An 18,831-nucleotide genomic window follows, 5' to 3' on the forward strand; every position below is an offset into this window, starting at 1 on the left:
CTATGGCATTTTTTTATGATATAATGTACTATGAATTTAATAATAATATAATTTTATTTTTTATTCTATTGTAATTTTTCAAAAGTCATTCAGTATTATACTACAGCTTTTTTCATGTTTATTTATGAAATTCTTTCCACTGACTTTTTCCTTACGATATTAATGACACACTATTATATAAGAGTTTTTCAGACATAATTTCATGAAATAGGTTTACTATACACTGACTTTTGTTATTTGAAACTTAAGCTTGATCAGACAAACGTCAACATTACTGCGCAACATCAATGTAAGGGATGCTTGCAGCTATACTGTGCACGTGTGGTCATTTTGTGCATGGCTGCATGCATGAGCACATATAGTAAGTGTGCAGTTCAGTGTGTTCAAGCATAAATCAGCACTGCTGACAGGAATATTTGAGTGATGTGGGGACAAGATTGTTCACATCAGCATACTGTAGATTATTAATGGCCTCAGACTGCCAGTGGACACTTTCTATCAATCTCATTTGATGGAGGAGTAGAGATAGGCTGCGTAATTAGAAGCAAAGTCATTTTAAAGAATAGACACACATATGTGCATTAAAACAGATAGCTGTACTCCAGATGAATCAATTTATCACGGCCGTCATAAGCCCAACAAGTTTCTTTTTCTTTGCAAAAGCCCATCTGCAAACTGCACTGTGGCTTTAGCAACAATCTGTCCTAAAAAAAGCAGCATGAACTTGACTGTTTTGGACATTGTAGGTGTTTATTTTCCTGTCACAGCCTACAGCCTGTTTCGTCCCTTTTCTCCCATTCTCTCCTGTTTTGTCGTCCCCAACTCACTCTCAGTTTGCATCACCCCCACTGCCCCCTCCCCTCTCCTCGTTCCCTCCTTCCTGCCCTCCCTGAGTGTGGCTGGCCGCTGGGGTTGGCTTCCCTCTCGTGGTGCCACGTATGTAACCTAAACTGTGCAGGAGCCAAGCAGGGCTGGGCCACAAGCAAAGCTTTCCACAAGACCAGGCTGAGTCTCTGAAATCTATCTGGACCTTGTTCAGTGAGGAATGACATGGGGCTGCACACTCTCATTTTCTTCTCTAACCCATTTCACTTCCTCCCAGTGTCATCCACATCTGCATTTACTTCAGACATTAGTGTTCCTTCACCTTTTTATCCCTCATTCATCTAATTTCTTCCCTTTCTTGCTCATTTTCCTCCTCCATGTGTCCCTCTCTGCTGCTCTCTTTATTTCACTTTCACTCTCCGTCCCTGTGTCACATTTTCACTTTCTTCCCAGTATATTGTGTTGCAATAAAATGCTATCCTGGCACCTCTCACATAAACACAGGCTCCTCCTTCACCCTTACTTAATGTCATTAACAGGTGGCTGTCTAAAATAGACACACACACACACACACACAAACAAGCAAGGCTGACACAGATAGAGACATGTTTTTAATCACACAGGCATGGCTGTCGTCATGTGAGCGGACCACCCTGCAGCACGTCTACCCAGTGATTTAAGATTCAAACATGTGCGTTGAGTGATCAGGGTGCTGCTGAGATTGCCGGAGCAGTCTAAGGCGTAAACAGCAATGCAGACACACACATTTGATCATCAACACTGTTAACCAACCAGGCTGCAGCCCCCTCCCCTGATACACTCACTTTCCATAACCCTTATGTACCTCCCTCTCTCTCTCTCTCTCTCTCTCTCTCTCGCTCTCTCTCTCTAACTCTCCCATCACCACTCGCCCCCTCTATTAAGTTTCAAGCGTCTCTTCCTCGTGAACTGAACAACACACACCAAACAGGTCAGACTTATATTCTTCTTTTCACTCAAGTGCATTAGCAAGTTGTTGCTTTCTTATGCCCACATGTCACACAGGTGGCTGTGGCTGTCTTTAGTGAAACAGTTTCACGATTTCCTCGTGTAAAATGCACCCTTGTGTACAAGCTTATCAGCTGCTCAGCTGCTACAGAACTTAAAGTCAGTGCACCATACTTCTTGTTGCATCATCAACCTCAAAAACACGCAAACAGCATAATGATTTACTACAAAGTGAGCATTTGTCTGTTATCCCTCCAGTAGAGAAGCCTGGCATGCTCTGACCCTTCCGATCATCCTGTGGTTAATATGGATGTAATGTGATCAAGGTTTGAAACTCTATGATTACTAACTTGGCTGTCAGCAGCTGCAGACTTGATATTCTTTATTACAGTTAATGCTGTAGGAGTATTCAAATACGTGGCTGCTATTCCAAACTTTTGGGTCATTAGAGACAGGCATAGATTTGCTTAGCTCCTAATATTAGAGGATTATCCCTTTACAGTGCTTACTGTGAGTTCAGGTCAGGTGATAAATTGAAATTATTTTTTATTGACATTTAGTGGAATAATATCTTGCTGACATAATCTCATCATGGAATTGTTCTGCTAATTTCTGTTGTCCAAATTAATGTCAAATTGTGATTAAAATTTAATTAAATTAGTCATCAAAACAATCTCATCACAAGGTCTACTTTGTTGCTGTTTTTTGATTTTTCAGTCGCATTACATGATGGTCCTCTAAAAATTGAGTTTACTGTTTTAGATAGAGTTGGCTTTGTCAAGCTCAACAGATGTTATGAGTTATTTAAGTTTTTGTTTTACACGTATAAAAAGTCTGTTGACATGTAACGAATAACAGAGAAACAGATTACCAGAGGTGTGGACTCTACTCACATGAACTGTAATCGAGTTAGTCTAAAGTTACAATTTTAATTACTTTAGACTGGACTTAAAACAATAAAAAAAGACTTGTAACTTGAACTTTAACAAAAATAACTAATGACTTTAATTGGACTTGAGCCTTTTGACTTGAAAATGTGTACCTTCTCCTAAGTCCAATAAAGTATATTATTTAAAATATATGCCACACAAATGTGCCATAAAAATAATGCCATTCGTTTTCTGAAAGTTATCACTTAATTCTCCAGATGATCCACTTTGTTTGAGCCAATCCAACCGCATCCACTTAAGTTGCAGTGAGAACCATAAGGAACTAGTTGTACATTACTGAGTGCCAGTTGGATAAAATGATACCAAAGATAAAACTACATGGCATAAACAAAAACTGAATTCCATGGTGTAAAAAGTGGTGGAAAGTTACAGGTGGAAAATTACAGACATAGATTTAAAAACTTTCAACAAACTTGTTCAACAAATAAATAAATATCTTACAAATTATTAATGATTTGTGTACATTTTAAATATGGATACCCTGTTGTTAAACTGGCATTACATTTGGTGATAAGGGCATTATGACTTGTTTATGACATGAAACTCAAAGGTCAGGACTTGGGACGTGGGTGCAATGACTTGTGACTTAAAAAATAATGACTCAGTCCCACCTCTGCACATTATTTTGAATATTTTGTGTGGGATTTTGCAGACATTTGCTATATAATGATGCATAATCAATTTCAGATATTATTCTTATGAAAATTGTGATAATAACTTTAGGGCAGCAAACTACGATTCTTTTCATTATTATTACATTAAAGATGACATTTTCAAATGTCTTGCTGTGCCTCAAACAGTCCAAAACTCCAAAGATTTGCAGTTTACAATATGAAACTGAGAAAAGCAACACCAATCTTCACATTGAAGAAGAAAAAGAGGAAGTTTTTGATGTATAAATTAATTACACAAATAATCAAGTGTCAAGTAATTGCTGATTTTCTTGTGCTATTAACCAAGTACACATTTCAGATCTAAAAGTTACATCACCACCCCTGCTGACAACACACTAAATTTAAATTCACACATTGCACACTGCTCTTTATATTCATAGACTGCAAAACATTGCACACAAAGAACTTGTAGGCTCATGAGGTGCAACACCTATATAAAACCTCTGGTGCTGTCAGCACAAAACTCTGAATTAAGTGATCCACCAACTGTGTGTGGCCCGCTGGTGCTGCCTTCCTAACTGGCTGGGCCTCTTGCCTCCACTATGTGACCTGTTGGACTGCACGGCAGAGTTAATTACTGCAGCCCCGTCTCTGTCAGAGGGTTCAGGCATGAATTATCACCTCTCATGCACCCTGCTCAGAGCGGCGACACCGTTGTGCCCCGTCACTCACGTTATTTAAACTGCTCCAAAGGTCCCACACTCACAGTTTGGAACAACAGAAACAGCTCCATAAGCCACAGCGCATATGCCACACACTGAATAACACGCACACACCCTCACATGCACGCTGAAAAAGAGTCATGGCTGCAGATTCCGAGTGTTTGTCGGTACACATAATGCAGGATGGGAGGTATTTGTGGCAACCCATTATCCCCTCAGATCAAAGGGGATCTGTGTCTAAGCCACAGATAGTGTACCTGCTCGGGAAAGAGCTCTGTTGTCAACTCCTCTGGGAAAATAGAAGGTGGGTGGCCCAGTCTGGCGCTGTGGTGTTAACTCTCACCTTGAACCATCAGACTTCACTGGCTCGCCCTGCCCAATTTGTTTCTTCATCTGAAGCAAAATCTGCCTTTCAGGGAAACGCCATATGGCTTATCTATTGTTGGCTGAGAGTATGTCATATGGCTTTTGGGGAGGGTATACTGTAGATGCTGATAAAGCTCTTGAAATTAAATATTACGCTGGCGATGAAAGGATTTTGCTCTTGTGAAGCATATGCCGGCTGCTCTTTCATCTTTCTGTTTCATCTGTCTATTTCAGGGGACTGGACGGAAAACAGAAAGTGGCTCTCCTGGTCCTCACCTCCATCTCCTCCCATTTTGTCATTTCCTTACTTCATCCATCCCCCACTTCACTGTAGCTCCATTCATATCTCTTTTTGTCTGATGTAATTGTTTTGCACACTTGATCCTTTGTTCATTCTTACTGCTTTTGCTCAATTTACCCATCCATCACAGGCTAGTTTAAAGCTATTTCCTTTTTTAAAAACGTCTAAACCTGCACCTTCTTTATACTTAGCCTCTCCCCATTTTCTTATACCATCCCTCCATCTATCATTTTCTCTTCTAATCTTTAGCCCAAGTGCCCTATTCTCTCCCCTGGTCTTCCTCAGGCCTGGCCAGTTAGGATCAACATGTGGTCCAACTTTTTCGTACAGCAAGATGAGGACGGTCGTATCGGGGTGGCTGGGGCCGGACAAGCTGGGGGTTTGGGTGGAATGAAAGGTGGAAGGGGACCGAGGAGGATCCACAAGATGAGTGACAGCCAGGAGGGAAAGATCAAACTGGCCTTCTTTGTGGCTATCATTGGCGTGACCCTGACGGTGTTGGGCATGGGGACAGAGTTTTGGGTGGAGCTGGCACAACCAAAGAATTTCAGCAGCAACCAAACCTGCCAGATGGCCCATTACGGCCTGTGGAAGGGCTGCATCCGCACCCTATGGGTGGCTGACATCGACGCAGAGAGGACGAGCTGCGGCCCCGCTGAACTACCTGGAGGTGAGACCCCTAGCTGGAGTGTGTCTGTGTGAGTTTGTGTTTCTCTGTCTGTGCTGTCTAGTAGGTGAGCAGGTGAGCTTTCTGGAGGGTATGTGTCTGTTTTGTTTCTCCGACTGTCTGCTTGTGTCTGCTTCTCTGCAAACTGAATTGCCCGGCCATGCAAGTCTACCTCGAGGCAGCCTTGCTACAGTATGCGCCTCAGTATTAAAGTGAAAGTGAATTAAAGGGATACTTTGCTGATTTTCAACCAGTTTTGTAACATAACAATGTGGGTAGTATGTGTTAATGAACTGTGATACCCTTCCCTCCATCTAACCAGTGCCCAGATCTCCCTGCTCATCTCTCAGCTCAAAAACACATCATCCAGCGCATTTTCCCTGGCTCGACAGCCTCTTCTCATTCCCAATTGGTCAAATACTGCACTCGGACAGTGGTTTCGGCATCAGACACTCACACAAAACGGCACCTTTCACGACACTATGATACACGGACAGCAATGGTTTGAAAGGCCACATAATACCAACGTAATATAAAGAGCTGAGAAGTCCGATCAAGGGGACATAGGAGGGGCAGTGAATTGGTCCAACAAACCTCAGACTTTCACCTGGGAGCCCTCTGTTCACTTGACCCAACTACGTGCTTTGTTGCACAAAAATACAAAGTATTTTACAGATGTAAGTTTATTTTGAAAAAGATTATTTCTATTTTGTGGCCTCTTGGCATTGAGAGAGCTGCCCCTCATTCTCCCTCACAAACTCAGACCAAACTCTGATCAAACTGTAAAACTAGGCAGCGCTGATCAAATACATATCAAGATTCTGTTACTGTATTGCCTATTTGCCTACTGCCAAAAATAGCTTGAGAAACAAATTTTAGTGCACTGTTTAGATGTAATATGAGAGTTTATGAACAGGAAGTGGGTGCCATACTGTTTGCTGTATAGTAAAATTGGAGGTTGAAAATAATAGCTAAGCTGTGATAATCAAATAGGAATCAAGATTCTGCTGCATTGTCTATTTCTTGCCTAAAATTTTTTAGAAACAAATTTTGGAAGGTTTGCAAGTTTTCGACATAATTGAGGAAAAATGTTTAAAATTTATCACCACGATTTTTCTTTTACATCACCACTGATGTGAAACCAGAGAGAGCAAGCATTACTAATACGATGTATGCCCTCTGGGAATATGCTTACATCTGTAGGTCTTTTATCCAAGCCCATAAGGGACTGAGGATTGCTATGCCAACACTTCATTTTAATGAAAATAAATGTCATCCCACTAACAACCTCCAGATTTCTGAGCGACATATTTATGTTTTTTGATAAACATTTAACATAATTTCTCACAGTGTGTATATATACACACAGTGTGTGCATCCACTGTAACCTTTTAAAGGAATGGAGAGAGGATAGCTGTGTATGTGAAGCTGCCTGCATACATATGTATCTAGGTCATCCTACAGATAATGTGCAAATTGAATCATTAAAGAAATATGATGCTCAGAAACAGACCACAGTAAAGCTGCCTTCAGTTCTGATGCTATTGTAACAGCGCAAAGCAGGTACGTGTAGCGTTACACAATATAATCTTTGTGATTCACAACACTGTCAGTGTAATGAAGCATCGATTTCAGGTTTTTCACTTGACTGGGTGCCTAACCATCTCCTGTAGTACACATAGTACAGACAGGTAATGAGGGGCAGACCACGATTTTGTTGTGCTGACGAACATCCATGTTTGGAGTTGTGACAGCTCCGCTCTAAAAACGCTTTATTCAACTTGACCACAGTTAGGTTCTCAAGAGTGTGTCGATTATCCGCACAATGACCTACTTCTGTCTGAAAAGCGAGTCAGGAGATGGAGAGAGGCAGGTATAGGGACAATAGAGATGGGCAAGACGGGCTTGGGGAGGTGCTGCTCCTAGAATCACTGCCTATCTCAGGGAATCTGCTGAGACACAGCAGAGCTGTGAGGAAACCAAAAGAAATCTCTAATCCAGGAGAGATGCACATGGGTCACCAGCCTTTTCTGATTGCAAAATTGTCAAATACCAATACTTTTGCAGTGATTTCGACAGATTTCAGAGCCTGTTGCTGTGCACTATAAACCTGACAAGTTGATGTTACGTAAAATAATCCTGGAAATTGATTGCGTAGAAACATAAAAGCATATATATCTATAAATCTTAATTAATATTAACTTTGTGTCTTATTGTTAAGTTTACTCAAAATTTAGCGATATTTACTTAATTTTGTGAAGTTGTTGCAACTTCAAAATGACAAGTCAAATTACCTTGTTCTTTCTAAGTGACTTAACTTTATCATCACAAAGAGGATTTAGCCAATGATGAAGTTAAGAGATCTTTAAATTCTGTTATTTTAACATTTTTAAGAATACAAATATGATTGACTAGTTTGCAACCAGCAAACCTGCAACACCTTCACAAAATTAAGTAAATATAGCTAAATTATAAGTTAACTTATAAATTGGATATAAAGTAAATATGAATTAAGAATAACAGTTATATTTACTCACGTTTTTCAAGGCAATCAGTTTCCTAGATTTAAAAGTAAAGTGAAATCAACCTAATTACATTTTACAGTGTGTTATGATATATGGCCGGACAGCATCTGTCATGTCTGCATGACATGCCGCTGGATGGCATCGGAACATTAAGGTCCCTATAGGGCAGGTGGGAGGGGTGGTGGATGGGTCCAACAAACCCTGGACTTTCACCTGTGATGTTTTTTTTCTACACCTAATGTGCCGTTTTTGCCTAAACCTAACATTTCGTGCCTTTGTTGCCTAATCCTAATCATGTGCTTTTGTTGACATATCAGTGTCGGTAGCGGCATTCCAAAATGTCAACAGCAGACGCAGAAGGATATCTAGAGCATAATATGTAGACGTGAAAGTCCACTGACAAAGCAGCAGTATGTGATGACTATGGGCTCCATCTGGTCATGTATATACATAAATACTGTCAACACCATGAGTGATGCTGTTGTTTTTCTATCCAACCGTCACAGGCTAATCCATCTCCCCTGTCAAAAAGTCCTCCATCTCTGGCTGCTTCTATCTAGCGGTTATTTATCCATGCCTCCGAGATGGTCTGTTGGTGTGTGAGAACAGCCAGTATGCTTCTGACAATCTTTCTCACACGTCCTAACACTGTTGGCCCACGCCGCCTGTCGCAGATGGCCGTGGGCTCGTCATGTTTGGAGGAAAACAACTGTTTTTGCCATCTCTGCTTCTCTGTTTCACATCGCTGTTTACATGCCTTTGGCTCCCGTCCCGAGCAAAGTGCGGCCCCGCTGATGCCGCGCCTGTCATCTCAAGACCAGCTATCCATCTTCGCAGCCTGCTGGAGAGGGACATGACAGCTCAATAATTATAGCCTCAGCAGGGGTAGCGAAAGCAGAAGCAGTTGACTGCGATAGTGTAATGTGTTAAAAAATCAGTAAGCTGATAAATGGCATGTCTGCTACAGTAGAAAAAAAACTGTTTGTGCCCAAACATATTTTTGTGCAAAGAAATCTGCAAGCATGTGGTCATCTTGGACCACATGATATTCAGTGGGTGAAAGTCATCACTATGCGCTTGTGAAGTCAAGTGGAATCTGACTACTTCACAGTTTTTGTCTAAATATAGAGAGGGGGGAAACGAGGAAGAGGGACAGACAGGGACTGAGGGAGAGTGTATGTCTAATGCAGTATTAACCAACCCCTCTGTGCTTCCTCCCCCTCTTGACATCTCCTGCTCCCCACACCTCCTTCTCCATCTGTGGCTCCCCTCTCTCTTCCCCTTCATTCACCACCCCTTCCATCTGCCCCCAACTCGTTCCTCCTTTTCTCCGCCATCTCATCCTCTTAGCCTCTATCCATATTTCCTGCATCCCGCTTCATCACTTGCTCAAATATTATATCCCCTTCCCCTCGCTCCTTCTTCTTCTTCTTCTGCAGCCACGCCTCTCCATTTCTATCCTACATCTACCCCTTCTCTCAGTCTACCTCTCTTTCTCCCCTCTGCCATCCACCCTCAGTGTTCTGCTGTCTCTCACCCTCTCTGGCGGCACCATATGTGCAGTGCTGGGCAGTGCGTGCATGTGTGTGTGTGTGTATTCTAGCTAATGCTCGACACTTGGATATAAATAGGAATGATGCCTGGAAGGACAGAGTGCATGGATGCATAGGAGGCACATAACAGAAGACCAGCAGCCATCCATAGGAGTGTGTGTGTGTGTGTGTGTGTGTGTGTGTGTGTGTGTGTGTGTGTGTGCAGTTGTTGTCATTGTATAATCTTTTTTGTTCTTTACCCACAGAATCCAACTGCACCTACTTCAAATTCTTCACCTCTGGGGAGAACGCAGTCATATTCAAGAAAACAACTAACAAGAGTGAGACATCACACTTTCCTCCCTGCAATTTTCTTACACGTGCCCGTGCACACTAACAGTTACATCACAGTGCAGCTACTATCAATAAAGACGTTCTTTGGGGTGCTCAGAGGACCATGTTGGTGGTTTTTGCATGTTTCAGCCCATTAACTTCTGCTGCCACCCATTTTCCAAAGCAAACCATAAACTATTAGACTGATTAATGTGTTTACTTTACTGTCCAGGCAGCCATTGGTTTCAGTGCAGTTTGAAAATCAACTGGCCAAGAATTCAGTGAGCATTAAGTCAACTTCAGCTTTCAAACTTCAAAAGTTTTGAGCAGGAAATGTTTTGATACAATTACGAGTTGCTCAGACATTTATTATATCATCCATGAGAACAAATGAGAAGGTGCACTGTGTGCTTATTAAATCCAGAGATTTACTAAGTAAACACTGATGTTATCATGTGAATATTTTGGATGCAGTTTTAAGCCACACTAGCAGTTATGTTGGTCTGTTGGTCGGTCCACAACTTTGATCCAGACTTGAAAAATCTAAACAACTACTGACTGGACTGCCTTGACAGTTTCTACAGATATTTATGCATCTGATATGATATGTCCTGATGAATTTGGTTATCAATTGCCGTTTCCTATAGCACCACCATGAGGTTGACACATGTTTTTGAGTGAAATATTTTTAACTATTGAAAACTAATTTGCAGATTTTAGGACAGTGAAGGAATGACCTGCCCTAGTCTCTCTTTGAGTGGCAAGTACTCTGTCCGTTTGATGGTTAGATTATGGGTTTAGGTTAGGTTTAGGCAAAAGGAGCGGGAATGGTTAAGTTTAGGATAAGAATGTCAGGGGAAGTCAATCAGAGGCAGAGTTAGTCATTGTAAGGCTGGCCATTTGTTCACTATTCTCCAAAACGAACTTTGGCTATTAGAAGGATTGCCATGAAATTTGGCACAGATATTCATGTTCTCTTAAGGAAGACTAGCAATCACTTTATAGTGATGCCTTAATATTTCAGATAGGGCCATCATCAGTTACCAGAAATCCGAATTTGGTGTATAACTAAATACCTTCAAATTAAAAGAAAGCTTTACCTGCAAAATGAACATTTGTTGATAAACTACTCAGTGGCACCTTGAATTCAGGAAGAAAACATATTTCTCACTTGCCTCCACAGTGAACAAAGAATGTAAAAAAAAAAGGCAAACACTATGCATTAACTGAAGTCCATAATCAACAACAGTAAAACTATTTCAAAACACCCAGTAACAAATTCTCGCGCAGTATAATCTAAGTTTCATTTGTCCAGTCGTATGCTCAGTGCTTACAAAACACATGCATTTAAGCTAAAACGTTATGATCTAAAACACTTACACTTGGGCATGCTCAGGGCGTGCTACTCTACCATGCATGAGACTGACCTGACGTATTTTAAATCATGATGTTTTAGCAATAATTGAATTTGTTTGGGAAGTACTGAGCATACAACTGGATAAATTGACATTGACAATGACATCAATTCATGACGAACGTAAGCGATTTTTAGATTCTCCATGCAGGCATGCAACAAAAACAAAGTATTCTTCGCAAATTCAAGGTAAACTAGGGTGAGTTACTGATATACAAATGGTCATTTTGCGGGTAGAATATTCTTGTAATGACACTCCCATCTGCATTTTGCATTAAGTGCGAATTAGCTAATGTTATCATGCTGACATACCAACCTAACATGGCGTACATGGTTAACATTATACCTGCTGAACATCTTTTGTCATGGTGAGCATGTGTGTCTGTGTGCCTAAATACAGCCTCACTGAGCCGCCCATATGATGTTAGACTACTCAGTCTTGTTTGCCCGAAAGTTGTGACTGTTTGGCAGCCAGCTTGTAGACGCCAGGCACCAACAACAAAGACTCTTCCAAACACTCTGTGGTGCAAACTACAATAACAAAATGTGTTCACTCTGATGACTGATTCATGTCAAGCAAGATATGAGTCTATGCAGGTTAATTTAAAAATCTTATGGGCACATACAGGTTTTTGTTGTCATCTTTCTCACCTCCCTCTTGGCTTCTTTTTCCTCCAAACAATGAAACGCATTCCCTAAAGCTTGCATCTGCTGTGTTTCAATTAATAAAATAATAATATCTGTGTGGTCGAGTGTCAGAAAACAGAAAATTGGCAACGGCAGTCGTGAAATCATCAGCTTTTTTGGGTTGCACCTGTTCAGGTTTGCAATGCCAATAAAATCTGTTTTAAACAGAGCCAGAATGGGAAAGTGGCACAATTCAAACCAAAAAGCCCAGTAGAGTCAAACTTTGTGAGGTTGTGCCATCTTTGCTGAATATTTCTCCCTGCATAAAATGGCATATTTCAACTTTAACTACACTTGCAAATGTTGTTGTAAACTCTAATCCCTTTCCTCTTCTAATTTCGTTTATCTCTTCCTCACAGAGTTGAATCTAGCAGCAGCTATCTTGGCCCTCTTGAGTCTGACCATGATGGTAATGGGCTCCATCTGCATCGCCATGTCTCTCAGCAAAGGAGTGGCCTTCTTTCTTAAACCAGCCTCCTTTTGTTTCATCCTATCAGGTGGGACCTTACTATGTTATTATAGTCAATTATGGCAATATCCCTAGGTGACTGATATTTGGAAAGATGGTGAATGGTAAATGGACTGTACTTGTATAGCGCTTTTCTAGTCTTATTGATCAGTCAAAGCGCTTTCACACTACATTGTCACATTCATCCATTCACACACACATTCACACATTGGTGGCCCAGGCTACCCTACAAGGTGCAACCTGCTACTCAGTAATTATTCACATGCACTCACACTCCGATGATGTGGCATCGGAAGAAATTTGGGGTTCAGTATCTTGCCTAAGGATACTTCAATATGTTGCTCGGAGAAGCTGGGAATCGAACCGCTGACTTTCCAATTAGAGGACAACCCGCTCTCCCTCTAATCATTACTTGGTCTTTATGATCTGTTGTTTGTTGACATTATGAAGTTGGATTGGGTATAGTTAACAAAAATACAATATCTCTAAAGTGATAGCGATGCCAAGACAATACTTCTTTCCATATCCATAATGTGAATGGAAGGTGAGTAGTAGCCATACTTTCGAATGTTTTGATGGCATCTCAGCATGCTGAACTGCCATCTCCATCAAAAACACTGCACTAGACTTCTCGACACCACACTGTTTGACCACACGCACAGTGACAGGGCTACCTACTAGCATCAGACGGTTACTGTTACCTAAAGGCCCAGGCACATCAACTCGGTATCAAAGAAATAGCAACAAGTAAAGAATACTTCTGCACCACGATTGCCAAAAGGTTGCACATGAACACACCGCAAGGACTACAACTGACGGCCAACCAACAGGTACATTCTGCACCTGCGTGATGTATCATAGAAGGTAAAAGTGCAGAGAGCTAGTAGACTCAGCTAGTTAGCAAGAGCTCCAAGATAGCAGATTAGCTCAAAGAGTCGACAGACGATGAAATGGAGATTTTCATTATTACTTTGTTCTGCAGAACTTAACATTGACCTTTCATGCCAGGTCTCCACGGCACTTTAATTCTCTTCGCATACATGAGCAGTAGAACGTAGAATATAACCTGCACGTTACTGTTGAGTCTTCTCGTGCGGATGTCAGTCGGAGTGGTGTGGCGACATCGTGTGCTCAACTCTTAACTTTAATATGTCACAACATAAAAAAAGATGGCACCACCTTGAGTCACTATTTGGCATTGCAGTATTACCACAAATCTGGCTACTACAGTGAGAGGAAATACCCCTCCGTACCAGCAGAAAGCGGTCTGCAACAAAAATTTCCATTTGTCGGGAGGAGAATGGCTCTGGAGACGACAGCAACTTAAAGTTTGCTGAGTGAGCAGGGAGTTTAGATGGTCCGAGATCAGACCCCTGGTACAAAAAGGATTGAATGCTGTTTGAATGTTTGATTGGGATACTGTCCTGCAGGCCACCAATTTATATTAACATTCCATACAGATTACATATCTATTTATATTTACAGTTCATTAATACTGGGTTTAATTTAGGTCGTCATGCTGGGTGACCAAAATTCAATGTCAGGACAACTTCTAATGCTAATGTCAATTTAATGTAGAATATTGATGAAAAATGACATTGAGATTTTGATGGCTCTACATGGTATTGTCATCTTGTCGTAATTACAAAATGTAGTCATAACGTAAGGAGACTAAAACCCAATGTCTACAAAATGCCAAAATGTTAACATCCACACAACAAGAAACCCTAATGTTGATAGACATTTAAAATATTCTCAAACTGATTTTTATTTCAACCAAAATGTAACATCTGTGTAACAACAACAACTGAGTACAACGTCTTTCTGACCTCGTGTTGACTTCTGGTGCTAGCTAGGTGGGTTATTTATGAGTAGTGATACCCGCTCCATTATCTTCTAATGTGATTTTTATTCTAATGTCTCTCAGGCCACCAATTCTTCTTTGTGTGCAGGTGTACTGGTCCTTCTCTCTATCCTGATATTCCACCAGTCTGTGCTCGCCTTGCTGTCCAGTGATCACTCCATACCTTTACACCATGAGCTGTCCTGGTCCGTGGCCTGCGTCGGCTCAGCTGGAGCTATTCTCATTTTCGGAGGTTTCCTCTTCATCATCCTCTCCCTTCCTTTCAGCCCCTGGCAAAAATGCTTGCCACACAAGAACAGCGCCACCTAGCACACAAATGATAATAAAATGTGCATTAAGTATTCTTGATGTCTTGTTTGAGAGCAAGAAGAAATGTCCATTACCTAACGGGTGTCACTTATTCTTGGCATTTAATTTGCCACAGAAGTCATACAAGGTCTTAAGCAAATGTATGAATGGAAGTTAAAGTTAAGACTAAACATTAGTGAGGCCTCCAGAATTTGCAAATATTTGTTTCTGTGTTTTTGGTAGAAACTAGATGAAAGGAGCAACAGGGTCACTGCGGACTGTTTTTTTTTTGGGGGGGGGGGTATTTAACAAGTGTCACAAATAGGCTTATTAGCCTGTAGCTGTACATCCACACATAAACATTTTTGCTAGCATAAGGAGAGTTGCTAAATAAAACTTTTTAACGCTCAGCCTCAGACCTTTATAGTCTAATACATGATACAAAAACATGAAGCCATATCAACATATCCATTGAATTAAATGACAAAATGCATCAATTTGTCAATTACTTCTACAATAATACTTGATCTGACATCTATCTGTTGCTCAAAAGTGATACGAATCACAGCTTAAGGATTTTTCTGATTCATGGTAAGATGGCGCTGTGGTTAAAGTTTGGTTAGATAAAAGCAAAAACACAACTTGGGTTGGGAGAGACAAAGCTTGTGGTTTGGATCAGAATTACTACTTTGTTAGAGTCGGGGAGCTTCATCATCATGTTTACAATAATAAACATGTGGTTAAGGCATATTGGAATGAGAAGGTGGAGCTAACCCTTATACTAGCTGCTTTTTTCGTTGCCACAATGCTTTTGTAGCTATTGTTGACTGTGATAATGCCAATGCAATTTTTTTTCAGGAAAAAAAGTTTTAAAATCATTATGACAAAAAATTACCAGATATTTAAATTTCTGACCCCTTAAAGGGTCTTTTGGTAGCCTTCAAGCAAATGCTGAACAAGACTTTTTTAGGCGACCAAAGTGTTGCAATTATCTTTCATGAACTGAAACCTCAATGAAATAGCGACAACATCCTCAACATGTTAGCAACTGTCAATGGATGGCACCCACTCAAAGCAGCCATGCCTTTAACTATGCACACCTTAAGGCCTTAATAACATTTTACAAAATTAGATAATGCAGTTGTCATGAACAGGGGAATTAGCAATAGAAACCTTAACTGTTTTTTGTACCAAACTTTAAACATGTTTATTTCTGCTGTAAAGTTAACCATTAAAACATAAGTTTCTATGGGGACAGACTCATTTTGGAGCTGGCCTCAAGTGGCCACTAGAGGAATTGCAGTTTTTAGCACTTCCACTTAAGTTAAGATTAGGGTTTGATTGTTGTCATTTTCTTTTAAAAAGAAGGAAACAGACAGCTGTCTCCCATGCCCAATATTTTGTTGACCTAACCAGCCTGACCTCCATTCACGGACTTCATTGCTATACAATAAAAACAACTGACTTCCCCTTGTCATAATTGCTCGAGGGCACTGTCAGTTGAAGCATATGTCATTTTTAGGCTTTGATGTTGATTTCTTCGGAGAACAGTCTCAAAGTTAGCGATAATACAAACTTTTGAGATGATAAACCATACCGAGTCAGACGTACTTAGTAACAGTATCATAATTATGACTTACCATAAGTATTTTTTAAATTCTTTAACATGCTTAACTTTTCATGTATTTTATAGGAAGAAATGGGCTTCTGTAGTTAAGAATTTTAAAGCACATCAAAATGCATCATTATCAAGGTAACAGCAAATACAATATTTTTGATAATACTAACAGTCAGTCTGGAGGAGGACCTGATTACTTTCACAGAAGTTTATGTCATATCTGCTTCATGTTGCCTTATAAACAGTCGGTGAGTATCCCTAAGTTTCTAGCAATACGTTCTATGAAGTTCGAAGTATGAAGAGGCTTTATGTCATTATTTATTACTTATGTGTGTTTTACAACTATTGGGAGAATGCTGCTTCAGTTTGAATGTATGGTGAATAAACTGTGAGAAGTGATTTAAATATCATTTTGTATATCAGAGAATTGTATGGACTCAATTTATAAGCTCAACTTTGTACATAAACAGAATGAATGTGTTTATAATGTATGAATGTAACTGTTTGTAGTGTTGTGTCCAGTCACTTTAATTACAATATGTAAGCAGTAGATACATTTTTTTTGTCCCAGGATGCTCATCTTGTTTCTCTATCAGGAAATGCCATTTTACAAAAATATATGCTCATTTCTACTCAATGTGTGTACAGTATGTGGCACCAGTTTTGCTTTTCATTAAAGGGATTTGACATAACATAATTGCCTCCCTTTTGTCTGCTGACATGACACCCTGCCTGCTCTCAAACTTGACATTCACCCATTTTCACCCCATCACAGTGTGACTCCTAACCTCCCTGCCAAAGGCCCCCCTCCCCCAAACTGCTATTCTATAATTAGGCCAGAGCTCATCGCAATGCATTTCACTGCAGAGGTTGGGTAACCTTATCCATGAATTTCAACTATGTATAGCCCCTCCCCCAAACCCCAAGCCTATCCTCACACCCCAGTGCCCTTTCCTCTCCTTCTCCACCCCTGACATCATGTGTCACTTTCTTTGCTGTCTCCAGGTCACCGGTCACTACTTCTCCACCTGACCTCCACCAGCTCCTCTGTCCCCCACACACAAGGACTATCAACTGATTGGATCAGAGATGTCCCAATAACTTCTCTAACACTGGGCCTGCTGGAGAGTGGGTGGCATGCAGACACCTGCACACACACTCACACTCTCACACATGCTTTTAACTCTCAGTGGGCAGAAACTGAATCCACATGACACACTATCCTTGTTGTATATATAGCTGTTAATACTCCTACTGAGACAGTGTGACAAGCGGTGCACAACCACTAGCTACAAGTTTGGAAATGAAAATGGACATCATAGACCTCTTGATAGAGAAGGGAAAATCTCAAATGTTATCACTGATATACTTCAGTCAATGGTGATCTGCTAATTGCTGAGAAAATGTTTGGCCTCATAGGTTATTTTGCTACCCTTTAGTTTACTGCACTGCTTTCTAACTGAACCTGGTGAGAGACAGACCAGCGGTGTTAACATACGAAAACATGCTCACTGTCCACATGGATGTATTAAGAAAATGGGATACATCACTGGACAAAGGACCCTGTTCATTCCTATAAAGGCTGCTCAGTGGTGCAAGATGTCAAAATTGTTCAACTGGCTCATATAAAATGACTCTATGATCCAGGTATGATTAGCACGATTTTCACACTGTGCGGGCCATAGAGCATGCACACAGGAGACCTGTGGTGACTGAGAGCTGCCAAGCGCAGCCGACAACAACTAACATTTGGTTTTGCACTCTGCTAACTTGAGTGGCAATAAGTTGTTTAAATGTGCAGTTCTTCTAGACTTTCAAAATGTTATCAGACTAAATGGATCGAAGCCTGATAGTGAAACGAGTCATTTGGCGGCAGTTGTGATGCTCAAAAAAAGTTATCGACTATTTTACAGATGTCTTTTACACAATGTAAGCCAGTGGGAAAAAGTATTTTTGGGCCCAATGTCATCATGTGCCGGACCCAAGAGATTCCATTGTTAGGTCACTAGTCACTAGGCTTACAACATCCTGATACAACAGCGTTGCTGTATAAACACTGTGCGCCCACACTCTGCGCTCTCCCAAGGTTTCCCAGACCAAAGGGTTGGGCACCATGTTTTCAGAAAAACATTGTCACACCAATGGGGACGGCGTTACCAGGGGTAATCGGGATTGAGCAGTACTGCTTCATAGTTCTCAGCCAAGGCTAATGTTAACTAAGCAGTGAAGACAGGAAGGGTGGGCAGTGGGCACTATGGTTCTACATGCTAATGTGGCTCCCCAGCTGTCTGCCAGCAAAGCCAACAGAAAAAAACAAACAAAAGGCAATACATTTACATCACAAAACATTCAAATTTTACCGCCATTAAACAGCACTAAACACTAAAGCTCACTGAGTCAATGGTCACGTCATTTTGCATTTTTATCTTAAGATGCAACATTTTTGTTACAGAGTCAAGCTATCGAAACCAAAATTAACTAAAACTGACATCCCTACTGCTAATATATGAATGTCTATGTATCTTAAGTTGTGCTACTATAAAATGTGATAAGGCATGTGTAGTGGATGACCTTAGCTTCCTTTGGTAGTCTTTCATCCCTCCTCTTTAATTCTCAGCTGCATCACTGTGACTAAAACTAGACTGTAGGTATGATAATAGCGGATGAAG

General features: G+C 40.8%; 1 protein-coding gene across 1 annotated transcript; it reads left to right on the forward strand.

Annotated features, from left to right (window-relative positions):
- Nucleotides 1-1,716: 1,716 nt before the first annotated feature.
- cacng6b (calcium channel, voltage-dependent, gamma subunit 6b) lies at nt 1,717-16,859 on the forward strand. Its single transcript, XM_042490307.1, has 6 exons — nt 1,717-1,795; nt 4,699-4,825; nt 5,015-5,435; nt 9,756-9,830; nt 12,283-12,420; nt 14,345-16,859. The coding sequence occupies exons 3-6, from the start codon at nt 5,072-5,074 to the stop codon at nt 14,563-14,565; spliced, it is 798 nt and encodes a 265-aa protein (XP_042346241.1). The 5' UTR covers nt 1,717-1,795; nt 4,699-4,825; nt 5,015-5,071; the 3' UTR covers nt 14,566-16,859.
- Nucleotides 16,860-18,831: the final 1,972 nt, after the last annotated feature.

Source organism: Plectropomus leopardus, chromosome 7 (genome assembly GCF_008729295.1).
Source record: "Plectropomus leopardus isolate mb chromosome 7, YSFRI_Pleo_2.0, whole genome shotgun sequence".
Classification (NCBI taxonomy): domain Eukaryota; kingdom Metazoa; phylum Chordata; class Actinopteri; order Perciformes; family Serranidae; genus Plectropomus; species Plectropomus leopardus.

Bases quoted from the DNA above. Each gene is read 5' to 3' on its own strand.
- cacng6b (XM_042490307.1), top strand. From the start codon at position 5,072: ATGTGGTCCAACTTTTTCGTACAGCAAGATGAGGACGGTCGTATCGGG. The intron at 5,436-9,755 runs GTGAGACCCCTA...CTTTACCCACAG, and splicing joins CCCCGCTGAACTACCTGGAG to AATCCAACTGCACCTACTTC. The intron at 9,831-12,282 runs GTGAGACATCAC...TCTTCCTCACAG, and splicing joins CAAGAAAACAACTAACAAGA to AGTTGAATCTAGCAGCAGCT.